The sequence below is a fragment of the Mus caroli genome, chromosome 4 (genome assembly GCF_900094665.2).
Source record: "Mus caroli chromosome 4, CAROLI_EIJ_v1.1, whole genome shotgun sequence".
NCBI lineage: Eukaryota > Metazoa > Chordata > Mammalia > Rodentia > Muridae > Mus > Mus caroli.
In genome coordinates, this window is record NC_034573.1 from 42630587 (window position 1) to 42653330 (window position 22744).

General features: G+C 43.0%; 1 protein-coding gene across 4 annotated transcripts in view; it reads left to right on the forward strand.

The window, feature by feature from the left end:
* LOC110293239 (myb/SANT-like DNA-binding domain-containing protein 3) overlaps positions 1–22744 on the forward strand; it is a 124055-nt gene that overhangs the window by 68619 nt on the left and 32692 nt on the right. For 2 of the 4 annotated variants that reach the window (XM_021161106.2, XM_021161102.2), the window contains 3 exons: positions 2250–2379; positions 6694–6720; positions 9011–9107. In XM_021161106.2, coding sequence (XP_021016765.1) covers positions 2250–2379; positions 6694–6720; positions 9011–9107 — 254 coding nt within the window. Of the gene's footprint in view, positions 1–2249; positions 2380–6693; positions 6721–9007; positions 9108–22744 lie in introns of all 4 variants that reach the window. The other 2 variants (XM_029476611.1, XM_029476610.1) reach the window with 1 other exon arrangement.

The window sequence follows — 22744 nt, forward strand, 5'->3', positions numbered from 1 at the left end:
GTAATGACATCATTTGGGAGGTTCTAAGACACCTAGCTTTAGACAGAGGGGAAAGTGTGTTGGTTTTACACAGGGTCAGAGCCCTGGCTCTGACGTTATCCTGGGCTTCATTGGTTGTTAGACTATTTAAGTCCATAGGACATTTAAAGCTGCTGCCCATTGCTTACTGGGATATAGTTTTATAAATGTTAAGATTTCCAGTCCTATCAGGCTCAAAACCCTTTCAGTCACCAATAACTTACGTTCCATTTCTTGATTACCTTTAAATGAAATTCACAGTGTAGCCTACAAAACACAGGATTAAAGAAAATGAATTGTGGTTCATAATTTTAATATAAAAGAAAAATAAAGGTCATTTATGATATAAATATTTCATAAGTTACATGCTTTGGAATGACTGTGTTAGAAGACAATGTAGTACTCAGGGTTTATATCCTCTTATAATGAAGTTGGATTAAAAATAATCATAAGCAGGTTCATGTACAAAGCTCTCCAAATAAAAATTTAATTTTAATAAAAGTTTGTGTAAGATTTTGCTGATATTGAATTTAGACTAAAACCGCCTTGGTTATAAAATATTTCGTTTGTTAGCGGTTGCTGAGTTGTGCTAATATCCCATATTTATACTTCAGACACCAAGGCCAACCACTTACAAAAGATAACAGTAAAAGTACATCTTGTTGATTGCAGAAAATTTGAGATATACAGAAAATTAGAGATAATATGAAAAAATATTAATATTTTCTTCTAGAGTATGCATATTTTCTAAATTAGACTATGAAAGCAATACATTTTCTTGCTATATTTTATTTATTTATTTTTTTAAAATTTGCATTCAGTGTCATGGATAAATAATACTTTTTAAAAAGGGCAGGCTGAGCTGGGCAGTGGTGGTGTACACCTTTAATCCCAGCACTTGGGAGGCAGAGGCAGGTGGATCTCTGAGTTTGAGGAGAGCCTGGTCTACAGAGTGAGTTCCAGGACAGACAGGGTTATACCGAGAAACCCTGCCTCAAAGAAAAAAAATAAAAATAAAAGGGGACAGACTATATACACTGTCTCCCATGCCTGTAATCCCTGCACTAGGCAGGTGAATTCAGATAGGTTCCTCGCTAGCCTGGACTCTAGTGAATCCCCTACCCACTCATTCTTTTTCATTTTCAGTATACAACCCTGATTGCTAATGAAAGTCAATTACTTTCATATATGAGTTGTCTGTTTCTAATTTTTCTGTAAATACTTTGGCCCATTTTAAAAGAACGTCTGCACCATTCTTATTTACGTAATGAAGATTTCTGAAACTTCATTTATCCTATTTTTAAAAACGATTTATTTTGAACATTTAAAAATTATGCGCATGCATATGTGTCTCTGTGTGGGTATGTGCAGGTGCCCATGGGATCCCAGAAGATGTCGGAGTGCTTGGAGTGAGCTGCCCAACATGAGTGGCTGGAGTTACATGCAGTTGTGAGCCATTCAGTGTGGGTGCTGGGAGCTGAACTCTGGTCCTTTGCAAGAGCAGAACAGGCTCCTAACTTCTGAGCCATCTCTCCAGCCCCCATTGGTGCTATTTTTGACGTATAGATTTTCTAAAGTTCTTTTAGCATCAGAGCCAGTGTCATCTTTCAGATCTCATGACTGCTTATCTTCATCTGCCTCGTTCCTGTTAGTCCTTGGTTAGTGCTTGGTTCGAATCCCACTTTCTCTGATGATGTTTTCTTTAAGCACCCTCGCTGTAATACTAGAGATCAGGCACCATACTGTCTGTCTGATCGATTGATCTGGAACACGATTTAGCTTTGCAAATCTTTTCCCCTATTCTAACAGGATTATAAATAAGATCTCTGAGTTCAGAGGCTGCGTTGATTTCTTTGTATCTCCTCTGTTTCTTCCCCGGGGACTTTTCCTACTAAAGGTATTGAGTAAATGAATTTTAATGATAATGTGACATCACCTAAGTAGCTCTTTATAAACATCGTCACGACTTTCCTCTTAATGTTTCTATGGCTTTTCTTAGCAAATAAAGTAGATTGCACAGGGATGTCCAGTTCCACTAAAGGGTAGTTATTTTCATTATGAACGTTTGAAAAGGCATGAGGAAGAGGCAGGGCTTTGTTAGAGTAAAACACAGGGACAACCTGTTCTAGCAGTGGAAGAGCGTCATAATACTATGCTTTTGTGTTGATGAGTGTGAGCTAGGCCATTAATATTCATGCCTCATTCTGAGAGTGCATTTTTGTTTTCTGCAGTGCCATACAAATTACATCCCTGTCTGTGGATCAAACGGGGACACTTACCAGAATGAGTGCTTTCTCAGGAGGGCTGCTTGCAAGCACCAGAAAGACATAACAGTGGTGGCGCGTGGACCTTGCTACTCTGGTATGTATGATGTTAGAAATGACTCTGCCATATAGCCTAAAAAGAGAATTTAGCCAGAAGCCTTAGGCTTACATTGCTACAGGGATTGGTAGTGGCTGAGAGGGTTTTATTCATATTTTATGTTACTGCTTCTTAACTTGAGGTGATTTTTGTATTGACCGTATGCCTGTTGACTATATTTTATGTGAGAACTTCATATTTACTCTGTTTGATATAATTTGGAATTGGGAACTGGCATAAAATAAGTATCTATCTCTATCTATCTATCTATCTATCTATCTATCTATCTATCTATCTATCTATCTATCTATCTATCTTTTTGAGATGATTGTCTCTAGAAAGCCTCTATGAACATATGTCTCCAAGACTGTATCTCTTTCCAAGTTTTTTGTTCTTTTCCATCCGTCACCTCAAGCCATCTACTTGCTCTCTCCTTTCTCTTTGAATTGGTGGCGGCTGGTTCCTGGGAGGCTGTAGTGTGAGCTGCCTATGTGTGTTTGAGTGTGAAGGTGTATGGGCAGGTTAGGTACTGTAACTAGAGGTACTGTGTAGGGGCCAGTGGTAAAGATAGAGGCTGGTGGTGACTCTATTCACTTGCTTTTCACGGTACGTTAGGGTGCTTAATTGTTCTCCCTCTTGCTATGTGAAGGTTTTAGGGCCAACTTTAAGTTAGTGGGCATAGTCCCCAACACTGCTGTCACTTAGGGTTACCAGTTAGAGTGCAAGAAGTTCCCCAAACTGCCCTCAGGTATAATTTCCTAGAAGGGCTCTTTAAACTCACTAAAAGCTATTAGAGTTATGATTTATTGCATGGAAAAGATATACTCAAAATTGGCCAAAGCAGAGATGTACAGGACAGATTCTGGGAGAGGTCCAAACATGGAATGACCAGCTGTCCTCTCCAAGGACTCACAGACAGTGTTACTTCCTCAGGGAGCACTGTCAACCAGGCAAGCGGAGCTCCAGTGCTGGGGTTTATCGTAGCTTCATCCCCTATGTGGGATGTTGCCGATCTTAGACTCTAGCTCCACTAACACAGTTTGACCCAAAGCTTCCATTTTAAGTCACATGACTGTTCTTGTTTTTTCCATTTGTGTGTCTGAGTGTGTGATATAAACATGCATGATGCATGTATTCAGGTAAACTCCTCTATGTGTGGATGGATGCATGGCAAACTAGAGAGAGACATCTGCTATCTTCTTTTATTACTATTTTATTTTTGTATATGAGTGCTTCCCCTGCTTGTACCACATCTGTGCAGAGCCCTAGAATGTCAGAGGAGAGTGTTGAATTAATGTTTCGGAGCGAGAGTTGTGGGTGCTGGGAGATAAACCCAGGTCCTCTGTAACGGCAGCAAATGCTGCTAACCACTGAGTCAACTTCCAGCTTCAAGTCGTTATTTCTTGGAGTTTTGGTCTCACTGCATCTGTGGTATAGTTAGACTGGCTGGCCAGGAAGCTCCCAGGATCTGTCTCTGTCTGCCCAGTACTGGGTTACTGGAATATGCTGCCACATCGGGCTTTTTACACGCACGCCCGGGGACTCAAACTCAGCCTCAGTCTTGATCTTGCTAAGGTGGCTAGCCCTCATACTGTGAGGTGTGGCTGGCCTACTCTCTACTCTGTTGTAGAGCTTACTCCCTACAGACACTACTCTCAGGTATACTATAAATGACTGCCCAGAAGCCTAGGTTAAATATCAGACCTCTCTGAACAAGGATAGATTTTTACTGTACACAAGATAATTAGGTATTGTGTTCTTGGGCTGTCATGCGATGTCCTCATATACTTCTCTAAGTACATTGTGTTTCACAGGCTTCATCTAGAAATTTTGGGGACTCTTTCTGATGCTCTATTGATCATTTATTAGGAGCACCTGTGTAAGACACCAAGTTGCTTTGATAGGCAGTGACAGGAGGTAGCTTGGCAGGTTGCAAACAACCCTGAAACTAGGAGCAGAAGGCCTCAGCGTTAAAGTTGTCCCAGCTTTTATTTACCATGTAACCTTGTGCAGGCCGCTATGGCTCTGTGAACTCTGCTTCTCTAGGTCATTACATGGATATCCCGCCTTCTGGGCTTGGTGAGCTCAGAAATACCGAGGTGGGGAGGTACCTTATTTTGTTGCTTGCTGACTGGGCCAGTGTTTTCATGTTTTTAGTCTTTAGAGGTGTCCTATTCTGAGAGTTTGAAATAGTTTCTCTTTCAATTACTCAGAAAAATCTCGTCTTAGGCTTTACTCTGAAGTCCTTCTTCTCCGACCTCTCTAGGAAGTTTGTTTTATCGTCTGTGTATCTATGCATGTAGCGTGCTGCATTTTACTTACCTGATCTGCTTGCTTACAGCCACTTAGGTGCTTTCTCAACCAGGAGGCTGTGTGTCCTGTCTAGGGAAGCAAAACACCTTCTCAGGACTGAGATGGACTCACGTGTGTGTGTGTGTGTGTGTGTGTGTGTACCACTGATACAGTTCTAATAAGGAAAACTACTGTATTATTAGAATACTTACAGTTTTTAATTTATTTAGCGATTTTTTAAAAAGATTTATTTATTTTATATATTCGAGTATTACTGCTGTTCACTTCAGACACACCAGAAGAGGGCATTGGATCCCATTACCCACCATGTGGTTTCTGGCTGGGATTTGAACTCAGGACCTCTGGAAGAGCAGTCAGTGCTCTTAACTGCTAAGCCATCTCTCCAGCCCCCCGTGTTTAGAAACCCTTAATGACCAAGGCAGTTGTGAGGTTTTTAAATATCCATTAAAAGTGGACATGGCTTGAAAAAACGGTTTAGGGTGAGTGTCTCATGTACTTGGAATGAGTCTTTTTTTTTTTTTTTTAGATTTATTTATTTATTCTTTATTATATGTAAGTACACTATAGCTGTCTTCAGACGCACCAGAAGAGGGCATCAGATCTCATTACGGGTGGTTATGAGCCACCAAGTGGTTGCTGGGATTTGAACTTGGGACCTTCGGAAGAGCATTCGGGTGCTCTTATCTACTGAGCCATCTCACCAGCCCCCTTGGAATGAGTCTTATCACTGTAATTTATCACAGCCCTTGGAACTTAATAGGTGTCCAATCAACATACATGGGATAAAGGGAGAAGGGTTAGTTTTCCTAAGAAAACTAAGGGTTAGGCTTTCATAAGTTTTTACAAAGTCAACTCCAATCCGTCTCCTCATCTTCCATTCCTCCATTCTTCCCCTCTTTCCTTTCAGGAGACAGCCTCACACAATTGGTTAAATCAAGACAGAATGCAACTGAAAACTTTGCACACAGAGCCTGTTCACTTGCCACTGCCTGCATGTGTGCTTTCTAATCCCCCTGTTGATGTGTTTCTGGTGGAGGTTGGAGGGAAGGACTGGTATTCAGTATTATCTTCCATTCTAGAGACGATTTGAAGAATGGAATCAATTCCCAGGGGCCAAGATAATCATCTCCCCTATAGAGTGCTGACTAAAGTGTCAAAACTTCACCTTCCATCTCTGTTTTATTTTTATTTTTTTACAGCTCCATGCTGATGATATGACAGCGTCTCTTGTTTTCATTCTGTGTTATATATTGGAATTTTCAGTCCTATACAATAAAACTTTAGAGTTAGGAGTGTGACTCAGTGGTAGAGTGATTGTCTAGTATGTACAAGGTCCAGCCCTACAAAATAAAACTGCCTAGTATGTATAAGGCCCAGTACTACAACTTTTTAAAAAAATTGTACATTAGTTACATTTTAGACTGTGCTCTCTCTGAGATTTATCCTGAATAGATTTCCTAGAGGAAGCTAATTTTATCATTACTATGCACATTCAACCCCGAGGTTCTCCTTGCTAAGCCTTAGGGACTTTTTTTTTTTTTTTGCCTTTTGGCCTCTGGTCTGTATCCACAAATTTGATTAAGAAGACTTTTGGAGCCAGGCTCAGCCTTTATCTTTCTACTAGAAGCAGTTTATTCAGCTCCTCTCCAGCCCTAACAAAATTAAAATTCCCTTTTACCTTTTAAATGGGTGGGCAAATCATTTCTGTTTAGCTGTTCACAGCATCTTTTAGTCTCGGTACACGGGCTCTGGGTATTTCCTGGCCGGCTGCCTTCTGAGACGAGTATGTTAGGAAGACTGATGGTTGTGTGTCTAGGCCACTTACGCTGTACAGCCTAAAGTAGACATATGAAAATAAACCTAGCTGCCAGAAATGTGAGAAAAGAAATATATGATCCCGGATGCCACAGGTTTTTTTTGTTTTGCTTATGATAAGAAATGTTACTATCCGAAAAGAGAATTTCCAGGAGAAATATTTACATTTGTTGTTTCTCTTCTCAGATAACGGCTCTGGATCTGGAGAAGGAGGTAAGTTTCAATGACTTGACTATTTTGAGAGAGTACATTTGTAGCTCAGGCTGGCTCGGAACTTCCGTCTGCTCTCATGTCTTAGCCTCTCAAGTGATGGGATTTCGGGCGTGGTCCTCCTTGTCCAGTTCAGATAGCTCTGAAGTCCTTTGTTCTCCTTTGATATTTAACAACGCTGAGATAAAACTCAGGCACCAGAGGGCTCCCTAACTTGAAGCTCCTAGCTCAAGGACTTTTAATGATATGCAATGATATGATATTTTAATTTATTAATTTAATGATATATTAATGATATTTAATGATATGGATTATCACCACCACCATCCTTACAGGGAGCTCTGTCCCCTGGCCACCAAGGCTACTTTGGCTCTCCTTGTAACCTCAGGCAGTCTTTGTTCCACAGTGTTTTCAGTGAAGGTGTATTGTCAGACTAAAGATAACCCATCATAGCTCCTGTTAAATTCAGGTTACACAAGCTGACTTCTGCTCAGGATTGTCCACACAAGTGATTTTTATCATGAAACAGAACTTTGAAATCTCTTTTATTTGCTTCCATTTTTTTTTAATTGTAAGTCATGAGAATTCTTTTTTTTTTTTTTAAATCTAGAGTAAGTTGTGTCTAGAAGAGAAAGCCCACAAAACAGCTCTGGTGGAATTAAGAGTTAAATCAAAAGTTTAAAAATTTTCTGTTTTAAATTTTATTTCAGAGAAAAATGATTTCTGATGTCATAGTTGGTAATAGCATTGCAGGGCCAGAACGAGGATGACTAATCTGCCTCATGTTTAATGAAGCTGTAAATCTTACTATCTACTCTATGACAATAATATTTGAGGTACCCTGAGGATATGTTAAAAGACCACTCACTGGGAAAAATTCAAGCCCAAGTATAAGCTGTAATTATGATCCTAGCCATATGAAACCTTGTGTCAGGCTGCGCCTTCCTCATAGATTCCCAAAGTTTCTGAGGTGGAAGGGACTTTGAAGGACTGCAGAGAACAGAACAGTTATGGGGAGGAGTTCAAGGTTGGGAGTTTCAGCCGGAAAGAAAATGATAAAAGCTACTGAACAATAGGATTTGATTTAAATGGACGTGTTTAAGCTGGAGCTTTGTAATCATGTGTGAACGCTAACTTCATGAATTTTAGATCTGAGAGCAAGAAAGGATGTTCAGAGATCACATGACCTGGTCCCTGCGATCCCTGTTCCATTAGGAGCCTCAGATGCTCCCAAGATTTGCTAATATACTACAGTCCTGGCTATTTAGCTGAGAATGTAGGCTGTTGTCAGCCTTCAGGGGAGCATGGGCTGGAAAGTTCAGTGGTTAGCTCCGTCATGTCGGATTTCATGATGGTTCTGAAGTCTCAGAATTATTAGCTATCATGATTATTGCAATCTGTTTGGGTATTCATTTGTGTTTGAGTGTTCCCAGTCGGACTAGGCAGATAGCAGACACTGGGAAGGTTAGGCGTTTTCTGTAGACACGCCTTTTGATAAGTCCTTCACTGACTGGCTCCCCTATACGGAATTCTAACACATACCAGGTCCCTTGAGGCCAGACTCCTTCCTCACAACTGACCTCCTGGCCTTCTTTGAGAGAGCTGCAAAGTCCCACTCTAGTTGAGGCCCACGCGTACAGGTTGCCCTTGTCTAGGGACTGAGTTCTTTGCCGACAATGATACGTGCTCCTTCTGTGGCTGGGAAATGGGAGAGTCGAAGATTTCTACATCTGCATATTTTTTGTCTATGCTAAGTGGATCAACTAGAGAAGAGGGACTTGTAAGAGCGTCCCTTTCCTCATGCTGAATCGGAGACAAGTATTTCTTTTAACTGTGAAGTGAGTTTTTGTGTGTTTAGAAAGTTGGGTGTGGAGCTAGTGTGAAGGGAGGTGATGATAATACGGTTTTCGCGGGCCGTGTTCCAGCGTGTCTGTGCCAGTCAGCCTCCACAGGCTGCTTCTGGGCGAGGAGAGTCACAGACTGGATTTTTGCGCATGTTTTATTTTCTTCTACTCAGTATTAAAGGGCAATTCTTAAGAAACTCATTTATTAAAACTCCCGTATTGTCCCAGCACACACAGCCTAAGACGTTATTTTGCTAACCTCGCTGTGTCTTGGGGATGTTGTTCAGTAGCAGCAGCGGTTTTTGCCTCTAACTCTGAGGGCTTTTTAGAAGTGATTCTCTCCAGAACCTTGGGCGCATTTTCCTTCAAAAGAAGATAATGGTTCCTAAAGGTCTGGAAAAGATCCATCGCAACTTCTGCGTGAAAGATGGACTTTTCTCTTTCAGCAGAGGAGGAAGGCTCAGGAGCAGGGGCTCACAGGAAACATTCCAAGTGTGGACCGTGCAAGTACAAGGCTGAGTGTGACGAGGATGCGGAGAACGTTGGGTGAGTTGTGGGGAAAGGCGCGGATTGCTTTCTAGGCCACTTCCCCCGCGATGTCGGAAGAGCGTGCTACCCGGGCCTGGAGGTTCTGCGCATGCGTACTTACGTTTTGGCTATTGCTGTTAGCCCTTAGCTATTCTGACCGTCACACTTTTTAAGTTGATGTTGGTATAATAACTGTTTAAATGTTTAGAATGAGAATCAGTTTACAGTTTTTGAGTTCTATTTGTGTCCTTTAAAAATAATTTTGATAGCTGTATTAAAAAGCCCCAGGACACCTCCACCAAAAGAGCCAAAGAATAGTTCCCGCGACATTCCGCCTTCCTCCGTTAGCCCCTTGGTAATCCACCACCAAGCCCGGGGACTTCGCCCCAACAAAATTGTAAACGTTGTTAGGTTTTCGTGTAAGACTCTTGCTGTATCGTGACAGCTGTGATTGGTGAGTTGACCGTCCTGGTTGCCAGTTACACTGCGATTGTAACAACATTTTTACTTTCTGTACAACAAGGAAAAGCTTTGTAAATAAAATCTTAACATTTTGGGTCTGTTTTTTTTTAAAAATTGTGTATATTAATAATGATTTATTCATGAAAACTGTTGAATTGTTCCAGTCCCTCTGCTAGCATCTATAATGCCCAGCTTCTGTTTCTTCTCTTGCAATTTTATGCAAAAACTTAGTGTGTTTTCGTGCATTCAGAAAAATTTAAGAAATTTTCAAAAATGTAGCTGTATTAACTATTTTATATAATCAAAACTTATTCTTATAAATCTCAGTTTAGTAGTTCATGTGGTTTCTCTTATCCGTGTCCTGCTTACACCAAGGTGAGTTTAATGGCCAACAGACTCAGTGGTTTCCTCCGCATTCCTTGAAAGAAGTACAGTGACAAGCTGGCATCAGTCAGCTGTCAGTTCTTCTTTCATCAGAACCATGTTTGCGTACTCCCTACCTTGTTTTTTTCCTTTCCCTACAGTGTTTAATTTGTGCATATTTGATTTTCAAAGCTTTGATACTGACTTGAGGACCTGACAGCTAGATGAATCTTCTTCATATTTTGTTTCCTCTAGTGCATAGTCAAAAACACTCATTTTATAGAGATTTGTACTTTATTCCTTTTTGTATATTATTTTTGTGCTTTTAGATCCTGTGTTTTATTCAGTGCTTAATTCTCTTTCATCAAAATAGTGTATTAATTAGCATTAATGCCCAGAGTGAGTTTATAAATCAAGACCATATCATTTTCAATGTTATCGGCATAATATGAACTATTTGAGTGGCATTTGGTAAAATTAGATGCTTGGTATAAATGAATATAGGAAAGTGACTTCAGAATTTTTCTTTGTTTTGTTTTGTTTTTTTGAGACAGGTTTTTCACTGAGTAGCCTTGGCTGTCCTGGAACTCACTCTGTAGACCTGGCTGGCCTTGAACTCACAGAGCCTGCTTTTGTCTCCTCAGAGCTGGAAATAAAGGCACGTGCCACAACCACCTGGCGACTTCAGAAATTTTAATGTGTGTTGTTTCTACACATTGTTTACAGGACTGGCCTGTGATTTGATGTGTGAGAACTGTTTTTTTTTTTTTTAAATCCAAAGAAGACAGTGGTCCATAGGACAGAGAGAAATGATACCAATCTCCAGAACAGATACTGTGCTGTCCTTCCTCAAATGTTACGAATGATAACGCATGGTGGAACAGCTGTGTGTGTGTGTGTGTGTGTGTGAGAGAGAGAGAGAGAGAGAGAGAGAGAGAGAGAGAGAGAATGAATTACTCTTTTCATTACTTTTCCTTAGGACAGTTTTATTATAGTGTTCATAGGCTACATATCTGCCCATGATTGATTGGCTCAGTATATTTGTCGGTTTTTATTCCTTTAACAATACCTCTATCCGGCCCTATTTTGTATGTTTCTTGGCTGTCACTGTTTATGTAGAAACCAGTTCTAAGCATAGAGAGTGGGCACCGACGGGGGAGGGCTTACCTCCAGGCAGAGGAGAACATGGGCTGCACTGAATAGCCAAGGCCAGGCAAGGAGATGATGAGACAGTAAGAAAACATTGAACAACAGTAGAAGGCTAACATGATAAAGTCTAGAATTGTATAGGGGCCAAACATCTGGGCACATCTGTGAAGGAGTTTCTAGACTGAGTTAACCTAGGTAAGATGCCATACCCTAAATGTGGAGACACCTTTCTATGGGCTGGATAAATAGAGTAAACCTGAACACCAGCAGTCCTCTCTCCCCACTTCCTGACACAGGATGCCATGTGACCAGCCAGCTGCCTCAAGTTACCGCTGCCATGACTTTCCCACCATTAACTGTGACGCAAACCCTCTTATTAGTTGCTTACTTACTGTTCGATCGCTGTGAAGAGACCCCGCGATGAAGGCAATGTAAAGCCTAAAGCATTCGGTTGGGTTTTGCTTTAGTTTCAGAGGGTTGTTCCATGACCATCATGGCGGGGAGGGTGGCATCAGGTAGTCGGGCCTGGCACGGGAGCAGTAGTTGAAGCTTACATCCTGGTCCTCAGGCAGGAGGCAGATGCTGGTGTGGGAGAGGTTGCTATAGGAGAGAGGGAAAGGGAGAGAGAATGGGCCTGGTGGACCCCCTCTCTGCCCCCTAGCCCAATACCTCCTAATCCTTCCTAAACATTTCAACAACTGGAAACCAAACATTCAAATATATGAGCCATTTTAATTCAAACCACCATAGCTCCCTGGTCTACACTGCTTTTCTCAGGCATTTCTCGATAGCCAGGAAAGTAGCAAAGGAATACCATAGTGGTCCACAAATTGACTTCATAATCCACTGCTTATGCGACTTGCGGTTTGAAAGATAATGCTCTCAAACATAACTATCATAGCGATAGATCTCACATAGTTTTAGATATGGGTAGCCATTAAAATGTTTTATCTTTCTCATTTCGTAATATCTTTGCTGTCAGAAGAAATGCTGCATAATCTATCTAGTGTCTTACACTTAAGGTTCCTTCCACTGTTAATCGATACATTGAAGGAAATTCAGGACGTTGAAAGAAGGAGTAATGGTACCATGGAAATTAATTTTGTTAAGAGAAAGGGCTATATTTTTCTAACTTCAGCTGTTTAATAAAAATTTAATTAATTATACTGTATAAATTCCTCTGTCCTTTTATAGCTCCTTTCTTTAAAATTTTGTATTTTTTTTGTACGTGTGTGTGTGTGTGTGTGTGTGTGTGTGTGTGTGTGTGTACACAGGCACCTTCTGAGGCCATAAGAGGGTATTGGATCCCCTAGAGCTGCAGGCTGCAAGTACGGAGAGTTGTGAGCTGCTAATTGTTGTGAGCTAATGGAGGTGCTGAGAATTAGACTCTGGTCCCCTCCTGACAGAGCGAGTGGCAAGCACTCTTAACCACAGAGATCTTCATTCCAGCCATGTCCCCTCCCCTTTTAAAGTCTGTTTGCATGTCAGGTGTGTGCATGCCATGACCCACGGGGAGTTCAGAGAGAGGATAGCTTTGGGTGTTAGTCCTCACTGTCCACCTTGCTTGAGACAGAGGTTTCTCTGTTTTTCTTTGTTTGTTTTTCTGCTACTGTATGTGCTGGCTCCCTGGTCTCGCAGTCTCCTGACGTTGCTGCTCATCTCATAGAGCACGGGGATTACAGACCTGGTCCACCATGCTTTGCTTTCTGAGGGTTCTGGGGATTTGAACTCAGGTCCTCACACTTGCTTGGTAAGCACTGTATACTCACTGAGCCCCACACCCCCAGCTTCCTTTCTCCTCTTTTAAGACAAGGTCTTACCAATTTAGCTGAACCTAGCTTTGAACCTCCTACCCTCCAGCTTCAGCCTCTCGGGTGCTAGGATTATTGGCATGTGACATCATTGTCTGACTTGCCTTGCTTTCTTGGGGAGAGTATGTACATTTCAGCATATTCTTGAAGTTTCTTATCTAATTTTTCCACTGGCTTCCCTGGCCGTTGTCCGGAGGGCAGAGAAGCGCAGTGCTGATTTTCCATGGGAGTTTGAGCTCAGAAGCCTGGAGAGGCTTGGTGTTGGTAGGCCTTTGACAAAGACTTTATTTATCCTTTGTGCTGTGTGAGGGTTTCTGGTGTGGCGTTTTTCTCTGTTAGACTTGACTTCCCACTCTGCCTTGTACTTTGGGCTTTTGTGTTTGTTTGTAAAATGAGTTTTCTGGGATAGGAAGATAGCTCAGTTGGTGAGGTACTTGATGTCCCTGTGTGTGGACTTGGGTTTGATCCCAGCCCTTAGGTGAAAATCTGGGTGGGATGGGGCAGGTGTATATAACCCTAGCCCTGGAGAGGTAGAGACACACAGGTTCCTGGCCCAAGCTGGTTAGCCATCAAAGACTAATAGCTCAGTTGGTAGAGTACTTGCCCTAAACCCAGGGTTCAATTTCCTGCACTTTATAAACAGACTTTGGTGTGATGTGTCTGTAACCCCAGCACTCAAGAAATGGAGTCCTGAAGTTCAGGGTCGTTCTCTGGTACACCGCGAATATGAATGAGGCCAGCTTGGGTAAGATGAGACTGTCTTAGAAAACAGTCAACCACCCACCCACCCACCCCCAAAAGCAAAACAAAGCGTTCTTCCCTCTTGTTAGGTTGCTAGCTGCTGTTTATAGGTATTTCCATGTGTGCCTTGCCGGTGACCTTGACTGAGCTTTGCCTTTCTGCCTCCTCAAACACAAGACAAGAGAGTCTCTGGGCAGCATCTAGTTTAGGAATAACTGAAATGTCAAACGAGCCTATACCTTTCCTACTCAGAAATGATTGCGGTCTCTGTTGCTTACTTTCTCTCCCGCCCTGCTTGCTGGCTTCTTTTTAGTCATTCACAATTTAAATCACTGGGGCAAGAGATGGCTCAGCCTCAGCAATTAGGAACAGTTACTGCGCTTGCACTGGACCCAGGTTCAGTTCCCAGCGCCCATGTCGGGTGGGTTCACACTACCTGTAGCTCTAGCTTTAGGAGATGGAGCTCCTAGCGCTTTGGTGGGTGGCATCTGCACTGGTATGCACATACCCACATACAGGCACACACGTAAGCACACACAACTTAGAAATCAAATGACTTCTGAGCTCCTCTCCCTCTTCCCGAGGCAGACTGTGTTTTTCCTGGGGCACCCGAGCTTTTCATGGGGTTTGGTGGCTGCATCCTCATTACTTACCTGGTGGGTTTATATCTGGAGGTATGTAGCTGAGGTTCCCAAACCAGCAGCTCCCTTCCTTGTGAGTGAGGTTTCAGTACTCCAGTGTGAGGGCTGTGAAGTACGGGGATTTCTTTGGGTGGCTTCTTCAGCCTTAAGCCGCGTGATCAGCATGCCCTTTTACACTGAGGCACATTTCTAAACTCTGCGTTCTTGGAGTTACCCTTCCGCCCATCTCCCTTTTCTCAAGGGCACTTCTAATTTGTCCCAGGCTTCAGTTCTTGCTACAAGTCAGCTAGTGGCCATGTTTCTGAGCAGTGTGGCTACTAATGAGAGGATCCTTCTCTTTGGTGCCTTTCTGCACCCGACCCCAGGCCCTGCCTAGGAACGGTCTGAGGTACAGCCCCCAGGCATGGCACCGATACAGGTGAGATACAAAAGTCTCCAAATGGTTCTCTTTGAGCTTTGTGGGCTGTGCTTTATGGAAGTTGTCTCTGCTCTTCTGTGTGCTTGATGCAGTCTGCTCTTTGGGGCTGCTTTTCCCTTTTACCTCTGCATGATATAAATAACTGAGAACCGCTAAGAGAACTGTACAGGTGTGGCAGGCAGACAGCACTGAGAGCAGGCTAACTCGCCTGGGGGACATCTTGGTCGGCCTGCTGCCGGTTGTCTGATGGGTCTAAGCCAGGAAAAGCTTCGCTTTTCCTTCTGAAAGCTTTATGTGCTTCTCATAGTTTCTTTCTGCTTTGTTTCCACACAGAGATGCCACTGATGGCTGCTATTTGGCATTGCCTGATTGTGGACATTCAGAATAATAGACTTAAAAATAATTGAGGGGATTCACAAGGCCCCACAGCTATCAGAGGAGCTATTGGCCGTTAATGGCTACTGGGGGAGAGGGAGAGGGCATGTATTTTCTTCAGGGTGTAGCTTTTGGTAAGTTGCCCATGATCCAGTAATAACCCCACACCCCTGCTCATGCAAGCAACCCTAATTGCCTTCCTGGGGTCATTGAGAAGAAGACAAGGGGCTGGAGAGATGGCTCAGCTGTTAAAGGCTAGGCTCACATACAAAAACACAAGAAACAGTAGGAGGGGGACTTCCTTAAAGAAGGGCTCCAGAGGGAATGAGAGGGCGAAGAAGAGAGGTAAGGGGACGAATAGGATCAAAATTCATGGTATACATGTATGAAATTGTCTGTCAGATAATAAAAATAAAAATCAATTAGTTTAATGAATTTCTACAGTGGTCCTTTAGACTATTATAGAAACATAATTTTAAGTTCTTTCTCTGCTGGTAATAGAAAATAAATACTATTCAATGGTATTTATTTTATGTGAAGTGTAATCTGGATGTTAGCAAAAAAAAAGTTATTTGTTTTCTAGAAATAACTTCTGAGGGTTTCCAGTAAAGGTTTTCCTCGATAGATTTGTCTTTAAGGTACAGACCTTCATCTCTCCACAACCTCTAGTCTTCTGAATGTCCTTATAGTGTCTTTTCTTGCCTTGTACCCTCCTCCCCCATGCTCCCTTTGTCTGGAGTTCCATACCTGTTTATCTATTTTAACCCATTCCTTCTAGATGGAAATGAAGTGTGAATTAGGTAGAATGTTGCCACCTCTTCTTGGAAGCATTTTCCATGATCTCTATGAGTTCTTTCTTGGTCTTGAAGAACAACATCTGTGTGACACTATGTTTTGTATATCATGCGGCCACTGGCAGGTTGTAAGGTCCCTAGAACTAGGCACTTTGCTGTGATAAGACATCATGATCAAGGCAACTTATAAAAGCATTCATTTGGGACTTACAGTTTTAGTGGTTTAGCCCATGGCTATTGTGGAAGGTGGCATGGTGGGAGGCAGGCATGGTGCTAGAGCAGAAGCTGAGAGATCACCACATCTTGAGACATAATCACGAGACAGAGAGAGAGAGAGAGAGAGAGAGAGAGAGGAGAGAGGAGGGGAGGGGGGGAGGGAGGGGGAGAGAGAGAGAGAGAGAGAAGGAGGAGTAGGAAGAGGAAGAGAAGGAGGTAGAGGAGGAGGAGGAGAAGGGAGGGAGGGAGGGAGCATGGGAACTAATTGGGAATGAGGAATGGTGACACATTGTGACCACAGTGACACATCTCCTCCAACAAGACCACACCTCCTAATTCTTCCCAAACAGTTCCACCAAATGGGGACTAAACATTCAAATGTAGGGGCCTTCGGTGGCCATTCTCATTCAAACCACCACAAGTTGGGGGGCTTCCTGTGGTCCTTCATTGTTTGGTTAATAGCAGTCTGTGGTTTGGATCTGTTATTCACTTAGAGCTACTTGTGAGGATTTAATGTATTGAACTTGTGACAGGCTTGATTAGTCGATTGTTAAATCTAAATAAACTCACCAGCTTTAGTTTAAGTCAGTGTTTTCCTAACTGCTAAGTAAACTGTTGAGATGAAATGGCACTTTCCGTGCAGTTAGAGGAATGAACACAAAGGTTAGCTTTGTTTGAATGATAGTCCAATGATGCCTCTCAAGCATGCACACCATTTGAAACATTTCAAAGGGTTCCCCCCGCCCAGACCTTATTTTGGTTCTGTCAGCAGTGTTAGGAGGTATTGTTCCAATTTTAAAGACTGGAAGCTGCAATTTACCAAAATCATAGCCCTAAATCATACGAGTCATTTTATTTAGTCATTTATTTACTTACGTATGCATGCATTTATGCCTTTGAAACTCACAGTGTGAGGAACTGAAAAGCATAGAGAGGCTTTGCAGGGGAAGGTCTCTTCCCCACCCATGTTCCCAGTCACTCAGTTGCCTTCAGTCATTGCGATTTGTTTTGTTTACTCTTCCCGGGGTGTTCCGTGCATGTCCAAGCAGATACACAGACACATTCATTTTCTTTTATAAAGGCATCCGAGCACAGGCTGCGTGTTACTTAAAGTTTTTATTGTAGCATCTGTATTATACCCAGAAGTGTTTAACCCACATGTGTAATTAGGCAGCTACTGTGTACCTGGCTATAAAGTAAAACCTTGCCAGCGTTGTAGTATCAGCCTCACCGGGGAATGAAAGGGCAGTAGTGTTGCCAGTAAAGCTTGTAGAACAGGAACCTCCTGGAGCCTCTGAATGGAAGCTGGGCTTTGGCGTGGTGGAGGTTACGACATCGCCTCCTCTGACATTAAAGAAGTTGGAGTTATTGTTGAAGCTCCCTTCAGCTGAAACATCTGGCAGGATTCACTGTTTAAGAAGATTTATTTTATTTTGCTTTATGTGTATAAGTGCTTGCCTGCATATATGTATGTGTACCATGTGTGCGCCTCATGCCAGTGGAGGACAGAAATGGGTGCCAGATTCCCTGGAATTAGAATTATAGACAGTTGTGAGGCACCATGCAGGTGATGGGACCCAAATCCAGATCCTCTTAAAGAGCAGCCAGTGCACTTAACTACGGAGTCATTCTCTAGACTCTCTGATAGGATTCTAATAAGTGTATGTATATATACATACAAATATATACATATAAATGGATATGTACATAGAACATATATATGTGTGTGCCACACACACACACACAGAGCTGTGCATATTTGGAGGTGAGAGGACAAATTCCAGGAGTTGGTTGGTTCTTTTCATTATGTGAGTCCTGGGCATTGAACTCGGGTCCCCAGGCTTGTCATTGTGTGCTTTATCCCATTGAATCATTCTTCTTAGCCTCACTATGTTTTCCTTTGATTATTATTTAAGATTTTTTTCTATTTATGTATGTGTGTTTATTTACGTGTCTGTATGTGCAGGTGCTTAGAGAGACCAGAAGAGGGCTTTGGGCTTCCTGGAGCTTGAGCTTCAATGTTGGTGTCGAGAACCAACCCTGGTCTTCTGCAGCAGATGCTCTTAACCTCTCAGCCATCCCTGCAGACCCCTTTGAAAATATTATTATAGTTTTGTATGTGCATTGGTGTTTTGTCTACATATATGTCTGTGTGCCACAAGCCAGGTGAAGGGCAGGAGAGGATGTTAGACCTCATGGAACTGGAGTTAAAGATAGTTGTGATCCACCATATAAGTGATAGGAACAAGCCTGGGTTCTCTGAAAGAACAGCAAGTGCTCTTAACTCTTTCTGATTGATAGAGAAAGGTGTTATATTTTTATATGTGTGTCCGTGTGTCTGCCTGCAGAGGGCACGAGGGTGTTGGCTTCTTAGAGCTGGGGTTATGAGCTGGTTGTGAACTGCCTGATGTGGGTGCTGGGAAGCAAACTCTTGTCCTATGGAAGAACAGCAAGCATCCTTCAAGGCTGAGCTTTCTTTCTTTCTTTTGTCTTCCATTGCCATTCTCTGTTCAGTCTGTTTCCCTGACTTGAAAAAAGAACCAATGTTTGGCTTTAGTGATCTTTTTAAAAAATTTATTTAATTTATTTTAAAATTTATTTATCTTTGCCTTTTATTTCTTCAATATATTCTCTCTCTCTTTCTCTCTCTCTCTTGTTCACATTTAAAAGGGAGGTTTAATAATACTCTTTAAAATCTACCAAAAGGAGATTACAATGCAGGAGGATCATGTAAAATGACCTTACTTCTCAGCATGGCAAATATTAAGAATATACAAAGTCTTAGTGTGGATACTAAAAGTCAGAAAGATACAAAAGATGTCTGCCAAAACCTGTCAGAATTAACCTTACCCAGTCTGAGTGACTGTGGTCTGGCCAACCCTCTGGGCAGACATTTCAGCTGCCCGTCTTTCCTGTAATCAGAAGGAGCTCATGTGCAGATGTCGAAAGAGATGCTCACAGGCAAACACGCTCTCTTCGAAGAGGCCTTGGTTGGTGACATTCCCTGCTGAGAAGTATCTGGCCACCACAAAGAAGGACCCAACACTTGAAGTGTCCCATCTCAGAAGCCAGGCTCCTGGGAGGGGTCATTCTTGATCTCCCTGTGTCACCCGTCAGCCACTTCCTTTCCTGCCTGAGTGCAGGGTGCCTATGCAAGGTTTTCTCAACATTGGCCACAACTGGACTCTGGGCCGTGCTTGAGGATTCTTGTGCTGGCAGGGACCTCCAAATCCTGCTGTGCTTCCTAACTGAGCTTCTGGCAAAGCTTCAGAGGGGAAACCCTGTGCTGAACATGGGACTCATTGCGAGCCTTCAGGACCTCATTATTAAACTGTTTGGAGGGCTGGAGAGATGGCTCAGCAGTTAAGAGCACTGACTGCTCTTCCAAAGGTCCTGAATTCAATTCCAGCAACCACATGGTGGCTCATAACCATCTGTAATGAGATCTGACGGCCTCTTCTGGTATGTCTGAAGACAGCTACAGTGTACTTACATATAATAATAAATATATCTTTAAACTGTTTGGAAACAGGCTTGCTCATGGTTGGCTGTGTGCACTCCTCGGCTTGGGGTGTCCTTGGGCGCTCATGTGTGTCTGTGTGTGTGTGTGTGTGTGTGTGTGTGCATGTATGTATATGCATGTGGGTGTTATGGGTGTCCTTGGGCGCTCGGGTGGGTGTGTGTGTGTGTGTGTATGTATATGCATGTGGGTGTGTGTAGGCCAGAGGAGAACATTGGAGTGACTTTGTTTTTAATTCTCCACATTATTCTCTTGAGTCTAGGGTTTTTCACTGTATATGGACTTTGCCCTATTTGGGGCAGGTTGGTTGGTCAGCAGGCCTTTGTAATTCCACTCCTGCCAGTGGTAGGTCCCAGATGTTCATGGCTATGGATCCTGGATATCTGAATTCAGGCCCTCATCCTTGGGTAGCAAGCATCCTTACCCATTGAGCTATTTCTCTAGTCCCAACCTTTGTTTTTGTTTTTGTTTTTTTTTAATGATTATTTAATTTTATGTGCATTGGTGTCCTCAGAGGATATCAGATCCTCTGGAACTAAGTTACACACAGTTGAGAGCTGCTGTGTGGGTGCTGGGAATTGAACCGAGATCCTCTGGAAGAGCAGCCAGTGAGCCATCTTAATCACTGAGCTATCTCTCCAGCCCCCTTCTCCCAAGTTATTTTTTATGGCAGTGTTTTTCTTTCCATCCCTTATTTTATGACGTAAGTAGAGACACAGAGGTGGGCGACAGAACAGAGGGATATCTCTGGAGAACCGTGGGAGGAGGGAAAGCCCCAAGGCAGGAGCGCCCCTGCTGTGCCACAGAGCAACGGGTGGCAAAGACTTTTCCTAATGTGACCATGCAACAATGCCCATGCTTCAAATTCACTCGAGGCCACAGATTAGCAGAGGTAACGTCATTTCACACACTCCTCCTTGGGCTTTAGAATGTCTTATTTCTCGTTTCCTTTGACATTTGTATTTGTCAGGCTTAAGTGACGTGCCTGATATACCCACCCAGTGAGTGCAGTTAGCGTTGACAAAAATGTTTTGGAGTTTTTCCACTCGTGAGCCTCTTCTCTCATGCCTCACCTTCCGGTCTGTGGGCATCATGCCCTCCACTGCTGCTGGCAGTCTGGGAACATCTGTAGTTGCTGTAATCCGCTGTGTCTGTGGCCTTCGCAATCTAATATTCTCCTCTGCTGCTCACTGCTCCACCGAGCCTGCCTTTACTTAAGATGCTAATTTCATTCCAGTTCTTCGGCAGCCGTAGAAGGCAGGGCCAATGGTTTGCTCATAGTTCTTGGAAGTAGACGCAGTGGTTCCATCCCACTGAGGAGCGCTTGTCTCTGCCAGACATTTGTTAAGGCGGATCCTGGCCGATCCCAGTGCCCACCGTAGACAATGCCACTTGTCAGATGAGTGGTTGTTGTTGCTTCTGACGAGATTGGCACAGCGTCTTGTCTTTTCTGCCAACCTTTTTCATGGCCCTGAATGGGTCTTCAGCTCTCTTCCACTTGCTGCCATTTCTATTTAATTGCTATTTCAAGTTTGCCTTATTTTTGTCTTGTAAACAAGTGGTCGTTTTCTTTTCTGCAGAGAGCTGGGTGGTAAGTCTTTAAGGCTTTGCAGGCGACATGTGCTCTGTTATGGTCACCCGCTTACAAATAGAAATATACAAACCCTTCTTCAGAGCTGGAGAGGTGGTTCAGTGGTTAGGAGCGATTGCTGCTCTTTCAGAGGACCGGAGTTTAGTTCCCAGCACCCATGCCTGGTGTCTCACAGCTGCCTATACCTCCAGTTCCAGGGGAGACCTCATTCTTGCCTCTGTGGGCACATAAAACACACACACAACATAGAAACATCCGATTAGCTTGTCAGCCTTAAACTACTACTATAGGTCCCTTGACTTGACTATCCATTAAATCTTCTGATGATTAGAATATCTGTCTGTCTGTCTGTCTGTCTGTCTACCTTCTCATCCATCCATCCGTCTAGATATTTGGGGACAGACTCATATATCCAAGGCTAGTCTTGAACTCCCTATGTAGCTGCGGATGACCTTGAACTTTTGACCATTTGACTCCACTTCCTGAGTGCTGGGATTACAGGTGTGCACGTGTTGTGTGGTATTGGAGAGTGAAGCCAGGACCTTGTGCACGCTAGGCCAAAACTCTACTGAGTTACACTGTAAGACTATTCTTAGTGCATGACCAAGGTGATAGCGAAGAGTGCCTTAGCTTCTGCTTACTTGTGTATCCTTCCCCCTCACCCTAGGCTTTCATTATTTCTTCTTTCTCTTCACATTCTTGTCCTCTGTCCACATTCACCATAGGTTTGTCCTACAGGCAGGAGATCTGTTGGCTTAGTAGGGCCATTTGCTTCGTCTCTTCCCTCGGTTGCTTCATTTCTACCATCAACGTCCCTCATTCCTGCAGAGCAGACCGAATGGAGGGAGAAAGCTTTCTCTTTTTGGGTCAGTCTTTTTATAACCTTTAAGTTTGACTATTAGTTTCCTTTTCTAATAGTAATTTACCAGAAAGTCCGTTACCTTTGACAGATTGCCTTTTGAAATTAGTTGTATCCATTCTCTTGGTGGCTTGAATGTCGGTCTCTCCTTTACGTGTCAGTTTGCAGCAACTGTCCTTGGCCTCCAGAATAAGCATTCTCTTTGCCTTGAAAGTAAACACATGTACAAGAGTTTTTGGCCTTGCCTAATTTTCATATATAAAACCAACAGTTTTCTATGGAAGGAAGCAAGGGCAGCAGTAGATGCAACGGGAACAGAACAGGCTTTGCATTTGTGTGAACGGCGAGGCGGCTTCTTTATTGGATGTTCCCCACTACCCTCTTCTTTATGCTAAGCTTGGAGGAGAAGAAGAAAACAAGAAAAACGGGGGAGGGGAGCAGGACCCTTTGCTTGATAAATATCTCCACCAGGAATTTAATTCCGAGGTTTTGTCTGAGTAGTGGGGAAGGTCTTTGGACATTGGTTTAATGGTAAAAGTATGGTTCTGGTCGAGTCATGATCTCTGAGCTGGGGCAGCTTTCAGCACTGCATTTCTTTAAACTTTGTTTCCGAGCACACAGTGAGGTTTCTAGTAACTGTGTGAGCTGTGTAAGTCATGCTAAGCCTTCCCTTCCCTTCCCTTCCCTTCCCTTCCCTTCCCTTCCCTTCCCTTCC